Source organism: Eleginops maclovinus, chromosome 7, assembly GCF_036324505.1.
Source record: "Eleginops maclovinus isolate JMC-PN-2008 ecotype Puerto Natales chromosome 7, JC_Emac_rtc_rv5, whole genome shotgun sequence".
NCBI classification, from domain to species: Eukaryota; Metazoa; Chordata; class Actinopteri; order Perciformes; family Eleginopidae; genus Eleginops; species Eleginops maclovinus.
In genome coordinates this window covers 7,074,312-7,097,109 of record NC_086355.1, presented here as the reverse complement: position 1 = coordinate 7,097,109, position 22,798 = coordinate 7,074,312, and the positions used below count along the sequence as shown (strand labels likewise).

General features: G+C 41.9%; 2 protein-coding genes across 3 annotated transcripts in view; one reads left to right on the top strand and one right to left on the bottom strand.

The window, feature by feature from the left end:
- cmss1 (cms1 ribosomal small subunit homolog) overlaps nucleotides 1-22,187 on the bottom strand; it is a 28,278-nt gene extending 6,091 nt beyond the window's left edge. For both annotated transcript variants that reach the window (XM_063887279.1, XM_063887281.1), the window contains exon 1: nucleotides 22,029-22,187. In XM_063887279.1, coding sequence (XP_063743349.1) covers nucleotides 22,029-22,077 — 49 coding nt within the window. In that variant the 5' untranslated portion in view covers nucleotides 22,078-22,187. The remainder of the gene's footprint in view (nucleotides 1-22,028) is intronic.
- Nucleotides 15,538-18,300, top strand: LOC134867880 (filamin A-interacting protein 1-like). The gene is given in 2 exon segments (XM_063888750.1): nucleotides 15,538-17,032; nucleotides 17,034-18,300. Coding segments are annotated over 2 exon segments (2,226 nt in total). The 5' UTR covers nucleotides 15,538-15,769; the 3' UTR covers nucleotides 17,997-18,300.
- Nucleotides 22,188-22,798: the final 611 nt, after the last annotated feature.

Genomic DNA, 22,798 nt, shown 5'->3' with positions numbered 1-22,798 from the left:
ACAAAAAGCCTCCGGGCTCAGAAGTGAACCAATACCACCAGAGGAGCTGCTGACAGGGCGACTATAGCGATGCTAAGCCTGAAACACATTTCTAATCCTGCCAATAGCACAAGGACGATTCCAGCACACTAGTCAAGGAGCCATTAGGTATTACTTTACAGGTGATGTGTTGCTGATTTAACATGGAGGCCATTTATATTTATAGTTAGTAAAGTGTTGTTTAAGGACAGTTGCCTGTATGCAAGATAAGAGAGCCCAACATTTACAGCTAGGTCATTCAGAGGTTAGGGGTAATAGCCTGAAAATTAGCTTTGGTTTTCTCCATCTTCATAAATGCTGCCAAGGCAGAAACATTTTATAGGAGAGTTTTACATTTATGGAGGCTTCGGGGTCCAATTTAAAGTAATTTCATCAAATCATCACATCCAATCGGTCAATAATTAGCATCTGACTTACTAAAGCCTCAAAACACGCATGGACGAAAGACACATATCACTAATCAATGACACGCGGTGCAGTTCCAATGACAAGAAAACTGAGCTGAGAAAGATGTGCTTAGCTGATCAATAAAGGGGTTGAAGTAAAACACATCAGGATTAGTTAACACGGCCATAAAGTGGCTCTATACATCACTGCTAGAGTAAAAAAAAGAAAGGTTAATAAGGTGTTGAGGTGCCATTGACCACCAGAAAAAGATTTGCTCATTCGTAAATTCTTTATGGGAGGGATAAACACCATTCTACAAAATATATAACTTCATATAATATTTATGACAGTGGTAAAAAAGCACTGTTGGACCAAGTTCTCCCACTGTTACACTCGAGATGTTTAAGTGTTTTCCAATAATTCACCACCACGGTTTGGCACGGTAGCATTGGATTTTGCAGATATTGTTAAGTTAGAGGGCAAGAAAGTTGCCGTACTGCAAAATTTGCATTCAGATTGATACCAGATGCTAACGGCTTAACTAACATAAACACTAATAGAGTAGATTTGAAAATGGTTAATGGATAGTTGTGACAAAGATGTTAAACTAAATGCAAACTAGATTTAATAAAATGGTAATCAAGTTAAGTCTAAAGTGCTCCGAGACGGGAAACATGGGACTGAAGCACAATGATTGGTGTTGTGTCTTTGTCCATTTTGACTCTGATAAAGAAACAGTACAGTCTGTTATTTTGCTCTTTTAAAAAGGCTGGAAATATTCAATTCGTTTGCTCCTTTACTCTCGGATGTCACCTCTTTTTTTTTAAACTAAGAAGCACCTTAATCAGCTAAGAAAGATGTGCACAGAACCTCGTTTAACACGTCTTAATTGTTGACTAAAGACACCAGATTTATGAGAAGGTCTCAGACTACAAGGCCCCCCTTAACCTTACCCACGATGAACACCATGGCACAATCGCTCCAGATGGAGGAGTCAGTAGAGGGAGAGAGAGTGCGTTCAGAGGCACACAGGGCGATGTGCTTGCAGATCAGATAACCATAGATCAATGAAAGTCAATGGCTCAAATGCAGGAAAATGGGGCCACTCGGCTTCTTTTGAATGGAAGATCAATAGGGGTGACATGTTTTAATGGATGGTCAGTGGCGCTGACTGGATGTAAAGAGGATCAATCGACTGGTTACAGGAAACCGTGGGTATTTTCAGTTCCAGACAAATAGCACTCAGATAGGGTTAGTCATTTTTAAGGGGGGTGTGCTCACTCGTGTAAACTGGCACCGTGCCTAATAGGGCTGGGAAATAATTCAACATGATCATTCATTTACAGATGCATTTATATTTCATCAATCATTTCTTGTGTTCATTTTGCAATAAAGTTCTTAATTAAATTACAAAAGGACATACAGGAATTTAATAAAAATAGGCTTTACCCTGTTGTTATTTCCTTTAGAGTATGAAGTAATTGGAATATGAAACCGGGATAAAAAATGTTGGCCATATTGCTTAACTCTATAGGTTTTACCAATGTAGCCTGCACAGAGGTATAAGACCAACCATATATCCTCCAAACAGTCCCATTACAGTCCTGGTGACCTCCACCCCTAGAGAGACTCTAATATTTATGCTGTGTGCTTCTATAAAAAAACAATATCATGCTATGAAACTAAAATCAGCACTAGTGTAAACAATCAATAACACTTCCCAAGACATGAGATATTGACTGATCCTAGAAGTGGTGCGGGTGGGCAAGTGGGTGTAGTAGTTATTGGTTTTGGAGGCCTGCAGCTTCCTCTCTTAAGCCACAATTTGAGCATGTGTTATTGTTAAATCAATGGGGACTCAAGGCTGCATGCACACAATTAACAAGCAGGCTGCAGTGGAATGGCAGAGAGGCAGAGTAGAAACCCACCATGGTTACAAACTCATTGTCCAGCCCATTTAGCTCCTTGTCTTAACATTTTGACTTTGGATTCAAATCACTTGTTGCCTTGTTGTGACACTGATCCAGGGACTTGTTAATGGTACATCTTTTCACACTGCCTAAATGAAGTTGAAATAAAGATTAGATTAAGTCCTCGAAGGGTGTCTAAATAGATTTACAAGCTTTCCAAATGAGGGGTAGGAGGAGTTGTTATTTGTCTATCCTCGCTCTTTCTAGGGTTTCTTAGGACATGATGCAGTGCAGGGATGGAGTATCACCAGCAGGAGGAGTATTGGATGCATAATAAGGCCAGCAATGATTACCTATAAGATATGTTGGATATACAAGACAGGACATCTTGTCTCATTTACTCAAGAAAACTGGATCAAATGGATTTCTTGCCACAAAGTAATCTTGAAGCATATTTTATAATGGACAACACCATTATAGATATGCCTTTCCTACAAAAGAAACAGGCACTAATTTGAGTAAGCCAACTCTAAATGGCACTGAGTCAACCTATGCACAACCAACTTTAAAGACACAGTGCAAACTATTTCTATCAGCCCATTAATTATAAAAAGTAGGACTTTGACTAGGTCTATCTTATACGTGTTGGTAGTTACAGTTAAACTAATGGTCTGGTTCATACATATATTGTTAGGAGTCACATTGACCTTCATGAGATTGAGTCCTGGCTGGCTGAGTGTGAAAGCAGCTCCGGATGATGTCACTCAGGAGGTGCTAATCAGAGACATGAGGGTTACGTAAAGAACCCAGAGCTCTTAAGCCTCAACAAGAGCCAAATGAGGAAACCCTTTTCTTACCTTGCCTTGCCAAATTCCAACTTATGTAATCTTTAACGTTGTGGCCAGAGCTCATTTAAGCTTTCATCTCTCAAACGACTGATAAAATACGTGTGGAATCTAGCGTCTTGACACCACAGTGCGGAAGAGGGGTGAAATGTGTCTGTGTGAAAAGTGCACGCCTGTCCTGAGCAAAGACACCAGAGCACACATCTTCAACGGTAAATAGTAGAATTTATCATCAGCTTCTGTCAAGGAAGTCTTGCTCAACATAAATAACTTCTAGAGGACTAACATTACATCATTACAAAACAATGAAGACAATCATTCATTACATCATCGACCAACTAAGGGTTGTTGTTGCTTTCCACGGCTATAATTACAATTTGATTTATAGAGCTCAGTCACTGCATTGTATAAAGACCACCTATGAACATCCAAAACCATATAAAACAAATGACCAAATGCATCAATTTAGAAGAAGAACAACAACAACAAGGGAAACATCATTTGTTGAGATGCTATGTCTCATTTCAAATATCTAGTTACTATAAATCAAATATTATTACTTTCCAAAGAGTGCCAAGTTAAGCTCAGTTATATAAAAATCACAGCATAGTACTACATTACCTCATACTCATAAAACTGTTTGGCTCACCCTCACTATTTTGTTGTAGTTCAACAACCAACCCCATCATAACGGAAGATAATAAAGACGAACATGATGGCCCTGAAGTGCGCTCTTCCTTCACAGATCTAGTAATATTTGATTCTGAGGGCTTATACCATAGCGATCTATATCATAAAAAGTGTTTGTACTCTTAAAAACTCAACCCCAAACATTTGTGAAAGCCTTGAGCACTTTAAAAAGCAGAGAGAGTAGGAACTCCGCCACATCTGGCACTTAGAACGTATCAACGGCAATGAAAGTGAAATGGGAGCCATACTCAAATATTTAACACTCTCTGTCAGGCGCATCAAATAAAAACACATCCAAATAATGAAAGGGAACGATGTTTAAAGCAGAAAATAACTATGTTTATAAATCATATCTGCTCTATGTGTGACATGACTGGTTGCCAAGACGCCAAAAATGATTTCCAAAAGCATTCTGTGGTCTCTCATTTATTTTCGTTTATAATTAAGATGGACAAATAAGAGTGAAATATTATGTACGTGGTATTAAATCAGACTTAAATGAGTTAGTAGTGACGATAACATTTGGAGTGAATGTTGTTTAGATAGTGATTTAATACGCCTCGTCTTTATTCTACACTCGCAGCCTAACCAAACTCATAATCATAAAGTACAACGGCGACATTTCCAGTGACAAAATGAATGTAAGGGCTGCTGTGCGTCTCCTGCGCTCATAGCTGGCTCGCCGAGTGTATAATTTATCTCCTTACAGCGCTCTTACCAGCCATGTCTGCAGTACTGCTAGCTTGCCAAAGCATACATCAGACATACCGAGTGCGCGTTACAGAGTGATGTGCCAACTTGACCGTGGAAACTGGGAGCCAAAGAGGACTCCAGGGCATAGCCTGAGCCGGCCTCCAATGACAGGTGGATATAAAGTGGATATGAGCTGTTTGTGGGAAATGAATGGCTTCGGCAGAGGTTTTCCAATTTAAATTACCTGGGGGTCGTGTGCAAGGATGTTTGCTCCGACAGCGGGAGAAATACTTATGGGAAATATATATTGTGCTCCTCTCTCACTTTCTACTCCCTTGTATCGTAATGTTCTGCATGTTTAGCAGAATAAAACCACTTCAAGACTGATTGCTAGACATTCTTCCAAATCCATATTAGTCCTTGCACTTATTTCTCACTTACCTTCAACACCATGAATATGCCTACAGGAGCAATTTAGGTATCTTGACCAACAACACTTCCACATGTTGACTGCACAGAATGCCCATAACTCCTCATTTGTCTTTAAAACATCTATAATAGTCATAATGATTGTAAATACTTTAATATTACTGTTGGTCCAGTGTTTTTTGTTTTAGGTTTAGAGGAGAGAAAGAAAGAGTTTTGCCATGCTATGGACAGTTTGATCAATGTGAAACAGTCATTTTTCTGTCCTGAGTTTTTGGATCCTTAGTGGACGATTACATAAATACTCTGGAAAAAAAAAAAGGCAACAAGTTCAAGTGTGAAAACAAAATGCGTCTGTATGGTAGGGGAGTTTCCTGAGCCAGTAGTCTGAGACCCCTGAGCGCCAGACGAAGTGTACAAACGTGCCAACTTAGCGCTTTTGTGATTTCTACGTAAAGCTGAGGGACCCTAATTTGGGGTAACTGCTGAGTAAGAGCTGCTTTGAAATGTCAAAGAAGAGTTGGGACATTTCAAACGTCCCAGCCCACGGCCCTGTTTCATTTAGAGACACTGCTATGGAAGAGTTAATGGATGTTTCCGAGAGAAGCCGGTGGCTTTGTGAGCTAGACAGGGGCAGGCAGGAGGGATGCAGGCATGCTGCCCTGGGTGGTGTTCAGATAAATAAACAAGAGATGGCCAGCCACATGTGCGGCTGCCAACCTGCCTGCCAGCGGACGTCCCTCGGTGGGACAATGCTGGCAACCATTATTAAGACAGGCTCTGGCTCAGAGCCAGAACTTAAGTTTGGAGGTACTTTCACATGCCTGGCATTGTGTGGGAGTGTGTGTGTGTGTGTGTGTGTGTGTGTGTGTTCGTCTAGACGCTAAAGAAGAACATAGTCTGACTAATGCCATCTGTGTGTGTGCACGTGTGTGAGAATTGTGAGGTGTTCAGACACCATCACCATTAGTCAATTGAAGGCCAAGAGCAAGGACACAGAGGCACGTGTCTTAGCTTGACTGCTCGCATTAACAGAACCATCAGACAAAGGAAAAATATATACACACACTCACACACTCACATCCAAAGACAACAGGCCCCAGGCCCCCACAGAGAAAACACGCCATCGATCATTAGCTCACATCACCTCCATACATGTCGTCATTCCTTGATCTACCAACCCTGCACTTAACCTCTTAAGGCTGACTGAAGCACGTTATCTTTTTATCTACACCCTCAACCGTCTTCTTTCTTAGAAACCCGAGCGTCTTGAAAAAGAATGCCAAATGAATCAAATATATAATACTTTTGAGTGAAGGCAGTACATTTTATCATTAGGGATTGATGCTGCATGTTGAAAAGACTCAGTTTTGATAGTCTAAAAGTGACCTATTGAAAACTCCTCAGGCTGTTAAGAGCCTCAGTATCACCCCTTCCTGTCTCTGGAAAGAAGTAGAATAAAGGAACGTAGGGACAGCTAAGACAGCTTCATCCCTCTTCCTGATTGATACCGAGAGGGTATCAAGTGGAAGGGAGGGAGGCTGAGATCGTCACTCTTTCTTTCCACACAGAGGCCGAGTGAAAATACTTCTATGTAGACACCATCTATTAAGTAAGCCAACACTCTCACAAGGATTCGAGGGACGGTGTTGGCTACAGTTTGAACCAGCTAAAGGCTTTCTGTTCTGTGTTTTTTCTTTCACAATGTTTGTCCCTTTTACACCGGAGTTGATCTTGTTAAGAAAGACTCAAGGCTGCTTTTAGACCATGATGACAAGAAGAAGATGCTGCCTGTCTGTGTTTATGTGTGTCTGTGTAAGAGAAGGAATGGCTGAGTCAAATAAAGAGAGGGGAGAGAGAGAAATGCTGTTACTAAACAGGAAAGCAATGCCACCATTTGTATAAACACCCCTAAAAGGTCTGAGGTGCTCTCAATAAAAGCCTTAAAACAATTGCAGTGAAATGTCGTACCTCTCAAGACATTTCTGATACTTGCTTTTCACAATCATCTTGCAATTTGTTGTGTTTTCCAACAAGGGCCTTTAGTAACTTAACTAAGGAAACCTGATCAACGACTAGGGAATAAAAGGCGTTCCCAGCCACTGTGAGAGCTTGGACTGAAGAAGCAGAGCTGAAAAGCAGAACGATTACATCATCGTGCGCTAATATGAACCTGCTTGCTTGCCTTCTTTCTTTCTCTTAATATGGGATGAGAACAGCAAGTCAGAGGAAGCTGGCCAGCTAACACGGTTTCGCTGATGTGATTTGCTTCAATAACACACATCTCTGGCTCTCATGTCGTTAGTAATCATGGACCTACTTTCTGGCAACCTTCAGCGCTATTGTCTGCCAAGCTAACAGTGATTGCTGTGAATGTACTAAGAGTAAGAATATGAGATGACATAAGCCTCACACAAAGTAATGCCAGGCACAGGCCTCTCCGTTTCAGTAACACTAACTGTGATGACAAGAAGCCTTCTGACTTTGGATTAGCCCACAAAGAGTTATATAATCTGCATCAGCCGGTCCCTTATTAAAGACATACAATAACCACTTGTACTGTAATGACACGGTGTAGGACCTTGTTTAACCTCTTAGATCGGAAGCACACATTACTCTTTGTCTTCTTGTTAAGCCGCCTCCTTTGATCTACCCTGTTTCTCCATTTTCTCCAAGGTAAACTCAAAAGTCATGCACCCACTTGGTAAAAGCGGCAAAATGGTTTCTTGGAATCAAAATGATTTAAAGAAACACAACTCAGAGTCTCCATTCCAACCGACGCAGAGCCCTAAAATCACTGTTCAGAGGGCCCATAAACGAGACAAGAGAGAGAGGTTGGAGGCCAGACACAAAAAAGAAGACCTGTCGCGCGATGACTTGTTGTTTCTGTTGAGTATTCTGGAGGGAGAACTGCAGGTAGGAGGATTTGTTTAATTGCCTACAAGCACATTAATTCTCCAGCTCATGTAAAGTCACAAACTGTGCAGACTGCAGTTTCTCAACACACTGAAATTAAAGCCAGCAACTGAATGTTTGTCTCTGTAGGCCAGAGATGAGGTAATCGCCGTGTTGAAATCAGAGAAGACAGATTCAGCTCGACTGGGGGCCCAATATGGTTTCAGCAGACCGGAGAAGGTGCTCCGTGCCCTGCGGAGAGACTCTCCGTGGACCCAGCAGGACCACCTGCAGGATGTGTACAAAATAACAATTGCTGAGGTACCTACAGCAAGAAACTAGACACCATATGGAGCGGGTGATCAAATTAAATGAGGGGAATGCATTACTGTCAGACAAAGGAGCATCTATTACGGATGCATCGTTGCACACATTTGTTATTTCTATTTACAGGTGTTACTTGTGCTGGATCTATTCTTCTGCAACGTTTATAAAACTTGTGATAATAAGGATTTGTTTCCCTGTAAAAGTGAAAGAAGTTAAGTTTTATGCTTTTGAAAAATTACAACCTTTTACAAGAAGCTCTCCGTAATCTTTAATCTCCAAAACCTAACTTTTCAGAGGACATACTTCATTGGCTTAATGGGAAAATGCATCCTATTGTAACTTTGGTCAAATGATTCCTTAAAAAAAAGGTGGTTTTACAGTAACAAGAGCTTTATGTGCCAAATTTAAATACATAGAGGCGTTCCCTTCTCCTCTGTGTTGTTTTCCCCATTTTTCTTAGCTCAACCACTTGGTGAAGGCCCAGAAGCGCTCCTCCGAACGCATGCGGGAGCAGTTCCTGGAGGTGTCCCGCTCTCACAGAGACGCCCTACACAGGCTTGAGGAGCAAGACAGGACCCACAGGGAGTCTACCAACAAGAGCACCTGCCTGACTACTCTACTGGAGGAGGACAGAGAGAGGTTGGTTTTATAGAGGTTAAGATCAATGCATAAGCAGAGATAAGGTTGATATTTCCTATTTCCCACATGGAAGACTGCCTTGCAGTTAGACTTATAGAAACATGCTTTCCAGAATCCCTTATGATGTAGAAGAGATGAGGATTCACAGCGAGGGCAAAAGAGGCTAATGGATTAAAGTATTTCAGCACACTGGAACAAGCCAGATCTGAGCTCTGTGATGTGCACTTGTACAGGCTACATTATTTGAGTCTATGTTGGTCTGTAAAGCTCTCCTGGCTGAGCGACAGAGCAAAAGCACCTGTGGCTGCTGCATTTCTACCATTCTCAATGTATGTGACCCCAAAACATTACTTTGAGTTAGTCCACTCAGACACAGTCCATTGCATCCTGGCCTTGGTCGAACCTCGCGGCCAGTCTGGCTCTGTTCACTCTCCCTTGTAAACAGACAAACATGCACTCACATGCAATTACACGTATAGTCTTAAGTGGCACCCTTCTGCCCAATTCAACAATACCACACAGCACAGGACGAAGCCTACTTCTGAACCAAGTAAATGGTTTGCTTGTGGCTACGAAGATTCCCTTCAGAAATAGAGAGCACATTTAGATGTGGCCTATGGGTACAGCTAGGTCTAACGTGAAAGTGGTCTCTGGCTCTTCTAGAGTATGCAATTTGAGGCCCGCATCGGGGCTGTTGTGTTGATGTCCCGAGTTGCCTCAGCTCATGTACCGTCAGAGTCCACTCTGTAATCTAACCAAGTAGAGACCGGACCCGCTCTGGGCTCGCAGCCTTGGGAGGAGACTAGTTGTCTGCATGTATGCGCCAAAGCGAAAACGTTTACTGATCCACCACAGGCACACACACACAATTAAAGACTAAAAATAGCCATGCCAGTCGAGTGATTAAGTTTATTAGAAATTCTGTCTATTCAAATGTAATGTGGAAGCCCTAAACATGCACACATAAAAGCTTTGAGGTTCATCTTGGCCTAATGATGATTAATATATGAGTAGACAGCATGTCTGTGGTGCAGTGTGAACCCTGTGTGGCTCACACATTCCTGGCTGTTGGAACACAGAGGATTTTAACCTCAGGTTTGCCCTCCTTTATGAATTCCTTTTAAGAACATGCGTTTTAAAAAAACCCACAATTGAATTTGTCACATAATTTTTAATTGGTTGGTCGGTGGCTTGCGTCAACAGGTTTTAGTTTGTGTCTGTACTTAACATACAATAAATAACCGAGTGCTCATTGCACAATCATTCCACACAGCAACGCTCCAGTGCCTGTGTATATTTATCTGTGTTGTAGGGGACTCTTGAAAAAGAGTTTATATTCCCTTTCTTTGTGTTCCCAATTGCGCTTCAGCTTCTCTGAGCTTGGCACGAAAACGTTTGAGCCGAGTCAACGCTCGCATATATCTACAGGGTAAACAACACAAGGCACATGGTGATACAGCCTGTCCCTTTCATCTGCCTCTCCATCCTGTGCTGCAGTAGCCTAAATATTTAACTGAAAGAGTTTCCACTTCTACTTCAAATCCTCTTCAACTATATTGCAATCTCCCTCCCCATTTATTTTCAAAGCGTACGCTCTGAGCCACTCTGCCTGGCTTAAAACCAGCAACCCTCTCTTTTTCATTTCCCTACAAAAGTAGCTCCACAAGGTGCCATGTGCACAGCAGATGAACCGTTTCAGCAGTGAGCTATATGGTAAGTTCCAGTCACGGCATGTAATCACTTTTTTTGCCATAGTATGATCCCGGGTGTCGTGTCAAAGGATGATTACATCTGCACATCACAATGCAGCAATCTGGTTGTTCCAACCTCAGCTATCAGAGCATGCTCTCAGTCTGTGTGTGTGTTTCCTATAGTCTGTCACTGGGCTGACAGCATCTCAACATTAACCACACACACATGTTCGACACACCAAAGACATCCCTGCTCTCATCTGTTCACTGCAGCTCTGAATCACAAACTCTTCACATGCTTTACCCTACGCCCACAAACCACTTTTAAACCAGATTAGGTTTCACTCCCAGACTGATGTGGCCTTCTCACCAATACATCATCAATAAGTGTGTAAAAATGAAGGGAAAGAAAGGACGATCTACAAAAACATTTCTACAAAGACGTACAAAGTCTACAGCCATGCTAGCGGCTCTGTGAGGCTGTAGGAAGTCAGCAGTCATTTATCTGGGCAGTTTAATGTTGGTGCGTAACTACTTCAACGTCTGAGAATGAAGGGGCTCTGGTTAGCAACAAAAATTAGCAACAAAAATACAATCTCAAAAAAGGGGACTGACTGTTGTGGTGGAACACCTATTGTCATGGGACAGACTCCTCTTCCTAGTTTTTGCACTAACAAAAATGCCATTGAAATGTTGTTCTCATGTGTTATTGCAATGTGAATCTTTTTTTGGATGAGCTCAAACCTGGAGTTTTATTTTACTTCATGTGTTCAAGGGTCCATATATCAAGTAGCTTATAGCTATATCAGACATCCTTGTTGCGTAAATTAGTCACGGAAAAAGTTTTCTTTTGTATCAGGTAGGTACAGATTTGTTGCATAACGTGCCTAACTTGACATCACACATCCTGCGATGTGAGGTTCCTGTCCTGTGCGATGTGGACTCGAGCCTCACGAGCATGGCTAACAAGCGGTCGATGAAAAAACAATCTGGCTTGGTAGGCCGTGGTGGAGGAAACTTTTAATAAATTGCGCTCAAAGGAAAAGGACAAAGTAAACTTGACTGTGCCGGAGCGGAAACTGACAGCTGTTCTGTCCATCCCTCTCACTCAGCACACATCCACCATCTGCAGCCTCAGCCAATAATGTGTCGGAAGAATAAGTGTATAAATTACCAAAGGAGTTTGGCAGTGCATCACTTCAGAGCAGAACCGCTGTTCTGAACACAAGCTGTTATTAGTTGTACCAATGAGATGAGGTCAGTTTAGCCATTCCTTCAATTGTATTAAACATACTGATAAATTAGGAGACAAAAGCCAGGAAAAAGAGCCTGAGCAGCTGCTTCTCTTTCCCTATGCCTTCTCTATGACCCTATACAGCATTATGTTAAGTACAACTGGAGGATATGTTGAAAGCACCAACAGAAAAAACTCAATATCCCGAAATGACTTTGCTGGATGAAAAAGGAGCTAACACAACAGCAGCCAAAGTGCTCCTTCAATATAAGAGGCAATGTCTTTAGGGTTTTCTTGGAAAAGCCTTTGAGGGATCCGATCGTGCTTGTAATTGAGGACAAGAGACGCGGATGCCAACCCCTCCTCGAAGCAAAGCAGGACCTCATGAACTCTGGCTTGGGAGTTTGTCTGTGGAAAGGAATGGCAAGGAATGAGGATTTCTCCTTCACATTCCACAGCCAGAGGACTATCTCATCTTACTGAAACCTTTTTCTTACAAATAATAAAGTCATTAGCGTCAAAGTTATCAAGCAGGTCGATGTATTAACCGTACCGTCTCCTCTAGAACTTCTGGTGCTTTCAAACCCGGCAGTCACATTTGTAATGAATCGATAAAAGGGTTTAAGGGGATGCCAACAAGTAGAACCGTACAGGCCTTTCAGCATGAACACAAGGAACTGCTGTGGTCAGTAACTCCAGGCCCAGGAGTGGAGACTAAACACAGTAGATTTGGATATTACGCTGTAGACCCACGCTCTACCTTTCACTTCTTTGTTGTCCTAACAAACTGATTAAGTGTGTTGCAATAGAAACAAAGGTGTCAAAGTGAAAGCTGATCACGCCATGTGATAAGAGATGACAGAGTATCTTAACGTTTTAAAGGCTTAGAAACTTTTCTTCTTCTAGAACATGTGTTTTGTTAGTACAGGGCTGCTGAATCTGCTGTTGACAGAAACTTTCAATAACCATGGCGACATTGTTTGCACATTTGTAAACTATGGTCCGATTTTCTTCTCCACAGAGGTTAGGCACTGTTGCACAACCTCTCTTTGCTTTCTTTGAACATATACGAGCAATCTCTAGATTTCCATGCCTGGTGTAAAAATGCTTGAGAACATAAATGTCTAAATGAAGTTTAAGTGTGTCTCCTTGGCCGTTTGGTACATTTTTTTGTGATGACGACGTGACACAGGGGAAATAGCTCTCCTTTAATTGGGGGACTAGATGGTTTTGCTCGACAGATTTTTTTTTCCATCAGAGGTATATTTCCCAGTGAAAGCTGGAACTAGGAGCCATAGTGCTCCCGGAGGGGAAAGTGCGTCACACACAGACCTATATGTTTATTTTTCTCCTGCAGCGCTGGTAGTACCATCAAGTAGCGCGGTATAATATCATTTATTTTCCCATTATGAGTTTTGTCACTCTTGTTGTGATGGAAGAGACAAGCAGTGAGAATAATGAGAGTATAATCTGTCATCCCTCCCTGCTCCACTGAGCTCATACATTTGATTTGAGTAATAGCATAAGAGAACGCAGAAGAAATTGATGATAGCAAGGAAGTAGTATAAATAGCAAACTACCCAAACTAAATTGCAATTCATAACTTCTAGCAATAAGGTAAAGTTAGGAAGAAAATGACATCAAGAAGGATAGAGAGATAGTGTGGTGAGGAGAGAGAAAGAAAGAGAGACATATGGATGTAATTGAGGGCCTATGAACTGATGATGTCATCTCTCAGTCAGGTTATCAGGCCCCAGGCAAAGCAGCTACAACTCACAAAACATGTCTCTCTTCTTAAAACACATGGGAACACCACACTCACACTCACACTCACACTCACACTCACACTCACACTCACACACTTCGCAGAACACAGGACGCATTAACATCTTTGGGAGGCTTATCGTGCAAACTGAGAGTGTTGGTCTCTCAAGTTTGAATTGTGATTGAAGCTTTACTTTTCTCCGCACACTCACACATACACAAACACATTCTGTCCTTCCCATTAGCTTCTTTGGCATGGCTACACAATGACCTCATCTGGAATGGGCTTAACTCCAGTAAAAACACACACACACACACACACACACACACACAAGTGCCTGTTCAGTCCCATATAAGGACTTGCTGATGATGTAATGGGCGCCACTGACTGCGAGTGAGTCTCAGTGTGCAGAGCACTTCTCATAATGTTTGGTTTTCCGGATGGAATGTCCACATCACTCGGATCTCCGGGAAAGGGAGAGGTGAAAGAGTAGAGACAATTTATTCTCTAAGGATTTTAAAAGGACAGAGACTGACGGCAAAGCACAGGTAGGAACAGTGAAAAGACTTGTTAACAGCTGAAAAGATATAAAGTGTATTTAGAAACGTTGTCATTGGCAAACTTTTAAACTGCAAGATGAGCGGTTTGTGAGAACTGTCCTGTTCTGCTCAGATCTGTTAGATAGAACCTCTTACAACGCCGGTTTCTATAAAACAAAACTAAAGTTAACTTTAAGAATATGTTGCCTATTTCAAAAAACTATGTAAGTCTGACTGAAACTCTACATAGTAACCTAATTGAAATGTATCACTGTTTACAATTTCTTGATAATTAAAAGTCTTTTTGACAAGACTTTACTCCAGTTTGTGTAGCTTTCTATCTAAATACCAGAAATAAACCATATAGTTCAAGACCTTTGTCAATTTAACTCCCACATACACATTAAAGCATTAGGTGATGTGTATCTTAATGGCAACAATACCGTTTCTAAATATTACATAAAAAAATGCTGTTCACTTAGAAACAATATGCAGTCTCATGTTTTACTGAATATAATCTGCCCTAAAAACTTGAATCAATATCTTTCTACAAAACTCTCCTCCTACTTATCAAATGTTTTTAAAAAGTTATAAAGTTTGTGGGAATGTTTTCAACAATTGGCAAAGGAAAAAATGTGTCAGAGTAGGTCAATTTGAACATACATAAATGTAACACTGTATTGTTTGTCCACACACCATCAGCAAACAGTCGGCATATTTGTGTGAGATTACTCCCAGAAAGTCACTCGCTCCTCGAATGAGAAGTCTTTGAAGTGTGCCCCTATTGCAATAACACATGAATGTATGAAATGAATTTCTACAGTACTGGTACGCATCTGGGGAAATGTGAGGAGTGACAGCACTTAGTGAATGTAGCCAGTATGTAATTACTTATGAAACAAGGGGGAATTCCGGCCTTTCCTTGCGGGAAATGTGGGTAGCATTGGAGGTGCACAGAAGGAGGGTGATTGGATGCATCGTCGAGGGTACTCAGGGGGAGATGAACTTCTTAATTAACCAACAATCCCTGCCAAGGGACCATCTGCTGTGATCGTCTAAACAATGTACGGAACATTACGCTGCCTGGAGAGAGGTGCAAAATAACAGAGTTACAGGGAGATAGTTAGGTTTTACAGGTGGGCACAAACACAGACCAGATGTACAAGAGAGAAAGGAAAATATGACTAGCTTCTGTAGATGTTTGAGTAATTGTGATTTCAATTCTCTTTGAAATATGCTGGAAATGCACCACTTAGGAAATGATTTGTGTTTAAAAGGGGTGGCCAAGAGGCTAAGTTTAAATACTACGATGTGTCCTTGGAGGCTGAAATGAGAATCAATTACACATTTCATCCAGGCCACTCCATTCAGTTTAACACCTTTTTTTTTCTCCACAGGCTCAAGCTCCTGATTGTGAAGGAGAGAGAATACCAGGAGATAAAGGACACGAAAAGTGAAAGAGAAGTGTCTACTCTAAAGGGCGAGCTGACCTCACTGAAGGCTTTTGCACTGCTGGTTGTGAGCGAGCAACAGTGTCTGAGCGAGCTGCTGGAGGAGCAGAGACATCGGATCAAAGAACTGACCGCCATCACTGATCACATCCAGCAGGAGTTTAGTGCCGCTCACCCCAGAGCGAAGAAGGACAAGCACCAAAATCAAGTTTCCATCCTAAACCAAAGCCAGAACACCATGACAGCCCCGAGCCTGCTGTCAGAGGTCGAGCTACTGAGGAGAAGGGTCGTAGAAATGGAGGGAAAGGACGAGGAGCTGATTCGTATGTGGGACCAGTGTCGAGAGCTGGACCGCAGACTCGCGAGGGAGGCCAGCCACTGCCGCAGTTTGAAAGTTGAGGTGGATAAACTCAATGGCAGAATCACTGAACTGGACAGGGTAGAGGAGGCGCTGGGCAAGAGCAGACAGGACTGCAGTATTCTGAAGGGAAGCCTGGAGCGAGAGAGAGAGGATAGAAAGATGCTGTCTGGTGAGCTGGACACACTGAAAGTTAGAGTGAGAGAGCTAGAGGGAGTTGAAGGCCAGCTGGGAAAGAGCGAGGCGGTGATTCGACAGGACCTGGCCAAGCTCAGGACACTGACCGTAGTTCTGGTGGAGGACAGGAAGACCATGGCCGAGAAGCTCAGGCAGGCTGAGGAAAAACTCAACAGGAAGGAGGGGAATAAGAATGAGCAAAGCAATTTGACATCAATGACAGAGAGACTGAGAGAGGAAAAGCAGCAGGCACTGAGGTCCAAGGCAGAGTTAGAGGAAAGGATTAAGGGTATGGCGGAGGAAAAACACGAGCTCCAAGACAGACTCAAAACAGAGGAGGAGAGGAACATAGAGTTACAAAACAAAATAATCATAATGAAGAGAAAGTTACAGCTCTTGGAAAACAGAAAAGAAAAAGAGGAGAAGTATACGCACAGCTCAATTCCAAACAACGCTAACCACCACTGCCAAACAGAGGACAACAAAGTCAAAGAATTGACCCGGGAGCTAGAAATGCTGCAAAAGAGACTACAAGACAAGGAGATGATGGAAGAAGAGCTAATAAAGGTGGAGGAGGACTTTGCATCCCTGAAAAAGAGGTTCAAGGAAGAACAGAAGAGGTCTCAGGCTCTGACTGAAGAGCTAGAGGTGGCAAAGAGAGAGCTCTCCAGGTACGAGCAGGCAGAGAAGCAGGAGGTCAACCAGGAGCACCTTCTCCTCTGTCGGCTTCAGAAGGAGCAGGTTAAGTCAAGACTCTTGGGCAGAGAGGTGGATACCCTGAAGGAGAAACTCCAGAAGCTGACGGGAACAGACGAGTCCATCTGCAGGGTTCAGACAGATCACTCCACCCTGCAGAGGAAACTGACCCAGCAGGAGGCCAGCAACAGAGAGCTGGCCAGAGAGATGAAGGAACTGAGCAGTGAGATCGACCGCCATAGACAAATCAAGAATCTTACACCTGGTGCAAACAGACAACACTTTTACCGAGCTGTGCCAGAACACCAAAGAGGTGCAGACTGAGCCAGCAGATAGCCTGACGCCTGACTACAGCGAGAAACAGGATGAAGAAAGCGAGAATGAGGACCACAACACTGAAGTCATGAACAGAAGAAGGTCCCTCTTCAACAGCCTGAACAGCTTGAACAGTGCAAATAATAACATAAGCCCATACAGCAGCCCATCGCCCGACGGCGTCGATATGCCCCCAAACGGAGAGGTGATGATGTTAACGCACACACCAGGGCAGCCCCTGCACATCAAAGTAACCCCGCATCATATCCTCAACACAGCCACACTGGAGATAAGCAGCCCCACTGGAGACGCAGCTACGTCTTACACCAGCACGGCGCTCATTCCAACAAGCGGAGCCTCGCCTAAACAGAGGATAACCATCATACAGAACTCAGCTCTGTCTGCAGTCAGTTGTAAAACCCCACCTTCAAGCCCCGACCGCACCATCTCTCCACTTGACGGTACACCCATCTCACGGGTGTTGAGTCCAAATTCATCACGGTCTGCGACACCGGACCAAAGCAACTCTCCGATTCAGATCGTTACAGTCCGGACCTGTTCTCCAGAGCCGATGGAGGCCGCAAGTCAAGCTTACTGCAAGACGCCGGAGCGGCAAAACAGCTGGCAACACCAGAGGTCCAACAGCACCGATACAAGTCCGGGCATCACCGCCACAGAGGATAGCAAGATCCATATTCATCTGGGGAGTCCGTACATCCAGTCCCTGACAGGGATTACCCACAGCATCCCGCAGCCTGTTGGGCCATACTATCTCCGGCATGAGCAAAGGACTCAAGTGCTCGCCAGTGGCTGTCATGTCAAAGGTGTTGGTAAAATTACAAGTAGCATCACTATATCCCCTGCTACCTCTACAGCCGCACATTCCTCAAATATAACAGTAAGTGGCCTTTGTGATTAGGTGAGAATGTATATATTCTCTCAGTCCCATTTCTGTATCACACAACTAAAACAATTCACTTTGCTTAACGAGAATCTAGTTTGTTGTATTTTGTAACAATCATGAAATAATTGCTTTGTGGTGGGTTTTATAAGAGCCGTTGTAAAGCCTACTTTGTGTAGTTAGTGTGTCTTCAAGACATGTGTTTAGTGCCTGTATGCGAGTTATGTGAGACCTCAATGCAGCCAAATATGTGATGTGCTTTTTACAAGTTTCGTTAATGTGGTTTTTTTCCTGCTCATTAAAAGTGTTTGTGTTGATTTTATTTATTTACCCTGATTATTTTTGAGAGCAGCTTGGCATCAATATAGCTGATAATTTATCCGGCCGGTGTGGAAAATAGTTGGAATCAGAAAAGACAAAAAAAAAAAAACCTGGTTTGATGTTTTCTCCCTCCAGGGCCAACTCAACACTTTAAAAGTACCACACATCAAGGACTTAATTTAACACATTTTAAACATGCAATAAAAAGGGAGAAAACCAAGAACTCCTGCCATTGAAAAGGGTTATGTGCTAAACTTCATTCAAAAGGGTGAATCAGCCAGTATCTCAACCACAGCAAATACTTCATTACTGTGTGTGTGTGTGTGTGTCTTTCCATGTGTGTGTTTGTGTGTGTGTGTGTGTGACACCTCCCAAAAGTATGTACTGGAAAACTCAGCTCATGTTTTTCTGACAATTAAACTTGGAATACCTAGTGGTGGTCTGTTCAGGCTTTATGGTGGATTGACTATTTAAAGCACATTCTTCCCTGAGCGTAACTTATGAAAGTTAAGTTGTAATTATCAGAGTCTTAACATGTTTAAAATTGAAAGCTGACATACAAAACAAATCCATTTTCAACTTTAGCATATATCCATTAACACATTTTCTCAGCCTTTCCTCAATTTACTGTCAAAGAAACACTTATGTGGCCACTTATGTTACCACAGCAGGCAAAGCAATCTGCACATCTCCTGTTGCCAGCTAAACCTCCCAACACAGTAAAATGATACCATTTCTGTCATGGTTTTGACAATTTGCTTACTTTATAACCATTCACTGTGAATGTGAAACACAAAAGTCCAAGAATCAAACTAGTCAGTGGTCTAGGTTTCACTTAATTGTTAATCCGATGTTTACACACTTAAACTAAACCACTTCTAACAACTTTTTTTGCTGGAGTTGAAATGGCTCTGTAAGGCATGCAGAAAAAAGGATATCCATCTAGAACATTGAGAGGAAAGATGAATGTGGGTGCCAACAATAATGAAATGATGTAGCACGCTAATAAAGGAGCAGTATACATCATTTATGTTGTAAAATATTGTTTCACAGTGTATCCAACTAACTAAACAAACCCACATATGAGGTAAGGGCGAGGAGTTTCACAAGTTGTAGGCTTCTAGACAAAATGATCGTCTTGATTTTTTTCATTTTAATCATCCATAACATTATCTCTCTTAAAAGCTCTTTGGTCAACATTTGCTTTTAAATGTTCTCTATAAATACGCCAACTTGACAATTATATGTATTGAGATCAGCCAATGTCTTTAAATAAATGAGAGACTAGCATCAACCCTAAAACCTTAATGACAGCATTCATGGATTTAAGTCAACAAGAGACTAACTTTTAAAAGGGTCAACACCACTAAATACATGGTTACAGTGGCTGGAATAAATTGCCCGTTAAATAGCTTTTGATATGAATTGTGATGAGCTGTGTCATCTAAAAAAGAAACTAGCCCACAGTATTGGGGGACAACCTGAGACTTGGGTAGCAGAGGGTGGAAGATATCAGGTACATGATGACAAACCTGGAGAACATCAGCCACACTGACATCACCGGTTGGCAAGTAGGAAACAGGATGAGGCATTTGATGACAGTTTTGGGCAGACATGAGCATGACAGAGGCCTCATGAGAGTCTTTGTCATCAGTGTGAGCATTTAGCCACAAGACACATCGCCACAACAGTCATACTGCTTCTCAGGAACCTCCTCTTCATTCTCAAGACTTCAAAGTCAGTCCCATGCTCTATCTAACACACTTCAACTCGCTTTTCCGTCTTGTCAATTTTCAGTCAGCCTCACAGCCTTTTCTGTCAAACAGCTTAAATAATGCAAGCAGGGATGAGATGCCAGACAGGGAAAAGGCACTAACCTAGAAAAATAAGAGCTATACACATCTATCAATAATAAAAGTACATTGGTTTATGTGATTATGCTATTGATGCTTTTATAGATGCTTTAAAAAAGGTCTAACACTATGACATCTTATCACAATAAAGCGACAGTCTGCACGGGCGAACATTAGGTAAACAACAGATAGTTAATCCTCTTTTTCTAATCACAATCCTCCAGGGTCTGTAAAGACGCCTGGTCCAACAAGGAGTCCCAGGACCAAAGGATTAACTAATTAAACAAACTGCCAAGCTTTCAATACATGACAGATACATGGGAAATCTCAGTGCATACATGAAAAATACCCCCGCTGTGAATGTCCAACAGACATGGGATTACAACATGTTTAAACACTTCAGCCCAATGATTCAGATTAATACCTTTCATAATAAAAAGGTAGATTAAAGAATTGTGATTGGAAGGCTAGGATCAAGAGGATTCATTCCTTCTTTCCCGTCACGATTGATGGTGTATCACTTTCTTGTTTTTGTCTAATTAGGCCAGCACATTGACAGAGAACCGCCGCTCCCACCACAAATTAGTGCAATATACAGTCATTCAGGTGTGCATGCATGCATGATGAAGGCATTTGTCATTTTAAATACATAATTGCCATGTGAAATAAAGGCTATTGTATACCCTACTGTGTGCCATGGATCAAATTCAAAGGAGAGTTGAATTTTAACCTGTTTTTGAGGAACATTCAACCAATGCAATGGAGCCATTAACAAGATGGAATATGTACCGTACACCAAAAGGATGTTATTCAATGTGATTTCACTAAAAGCAATAGAAAAAAAAGTCAAATACTACCCCAAATAACAGTACTCATAAGGCAGAAGATACAATATAATGCTTTATTTATATCATTTGCTATATTATCTGTTTATTACTATGATATGATTATGCCTAAAATACATTATTATTTTGTAGTTCAACCCCTAATATATCATTTGAGAATCTCATTTTTTCTGAGTAGCTTTTTGATGTACAAAGTCATTTATGCTATCAAATATAATATACTTAAATATGTCAAGCACCTATGAAACGTTATGGAGAGCTATAACACTAAATGGAAAACTTGTATTTAAAAAAGGTACGTTGCAATAAGTAAAGCACTTGACTCACCCCTGGTTTGTTTGTATGCCAGTAAGAGACAGAGAGCATATGTCTGTTTTGTCGACTGATTACAACGTTGGATTTGTATTACCTTGAAAATACACTACAGCATAAACTCAGCAACACCGCTGTCCAAAGTAATCAGGCCAATGATCCTTAAGGAACAGGAGTGCCCTCTATTGGTATGCAGAGTGCATGAAGCTATGAAAGAATAGCCGCAGGGAACTATCAGTGTTGATGTATTAAGAAGAAGATGGACACAGTAGAACAAATGCAAAGACAGAGGAGAACAGCTAACTGGGAAGTTAAATGGACGTTACAGAGCATGACAAACAACTTTAAGAACAACATAACATGTCATGACCCACGCACACACAACTAACACACGTGTTTCCACACATCACCTGGTACCAACTCTTGCTACCAACGCTAACTCCCTCTGTCCGTCCAAATCACAGGTAAGTTGTACAGAAACTCGCAGGTGTTGCGTATTAAACGTGTCACTATGGTTACTGACGTCAACGTCTACAGAATGAACGCTTACTGTTAGCTAAAGTTAACAGCAACTCACTAGCTAACGTTAGCTTACAGTTAGCAACCGATATTTCTCGCAAAGCTACAAGCTAATCGATTTTAATCATATACAAAAACCTCCCGGACCACACGGTTGAGAAACACACAACACATAGATACGCTTAAGACAAGCCATATACCTGATTTATTCTCGTGTGCCCACCACTCGTCACCCAGGTCGTCTCCCATTTTCCTGAAACAAGCTAGCAGTCTGTCCAATCCGAATCTGCCGCTGAGACTATGCGAGGGGTGTGTTCACAAGCACAACGTTTGAAACACGTGGCTAAAAACCGTCAACTGGGCTCCATGAAAGCTAAAACGGGTGACTTTGTTTTCCCCCACAGTAAAATTGAAACACTATTTAATATAGATATAGGGTTGTTTTTGCCATACACGAGAAGACTTTATAAGTACCTTCCTATTGTGATAAGTAAGTGTTCCGAAATCAAGGCCCTCTAAATAGGCTACATGTGGCTTAAAACGTCAACTGGACACCATAACAAATAAAACGGGAGATTTCCCCCCCACAGTACCATTTGAACACTATTTAATTTATAGTTATGATGATTGGTTTCACCTTACACAAGAAGACCATATAAGAGTGTACCTTCCTATTGTGGTAAGTAACTGTTCCGAGGTTATGGGACTATGGCCATAGGGGGCTTTAACGTTTACTATGTACGAGAGACTTTTGCTTGGCCTGCTTTCATTAAAAATGTCGAGATGAATACACATCTTTATAAACAGTATGGTGTACACTACGATGCTGCAAGTCCCATTATCTCAGTAATGAGTAGTTGTCTTATTTTGATAAAGAATAGAAAGCTGAATGCCTGAGCAACAGTCTTTTTCGATATGCTAAAAGGAACTATTATTGCTAAATGAGCCACATGATTGGGAGAAAGTAAAA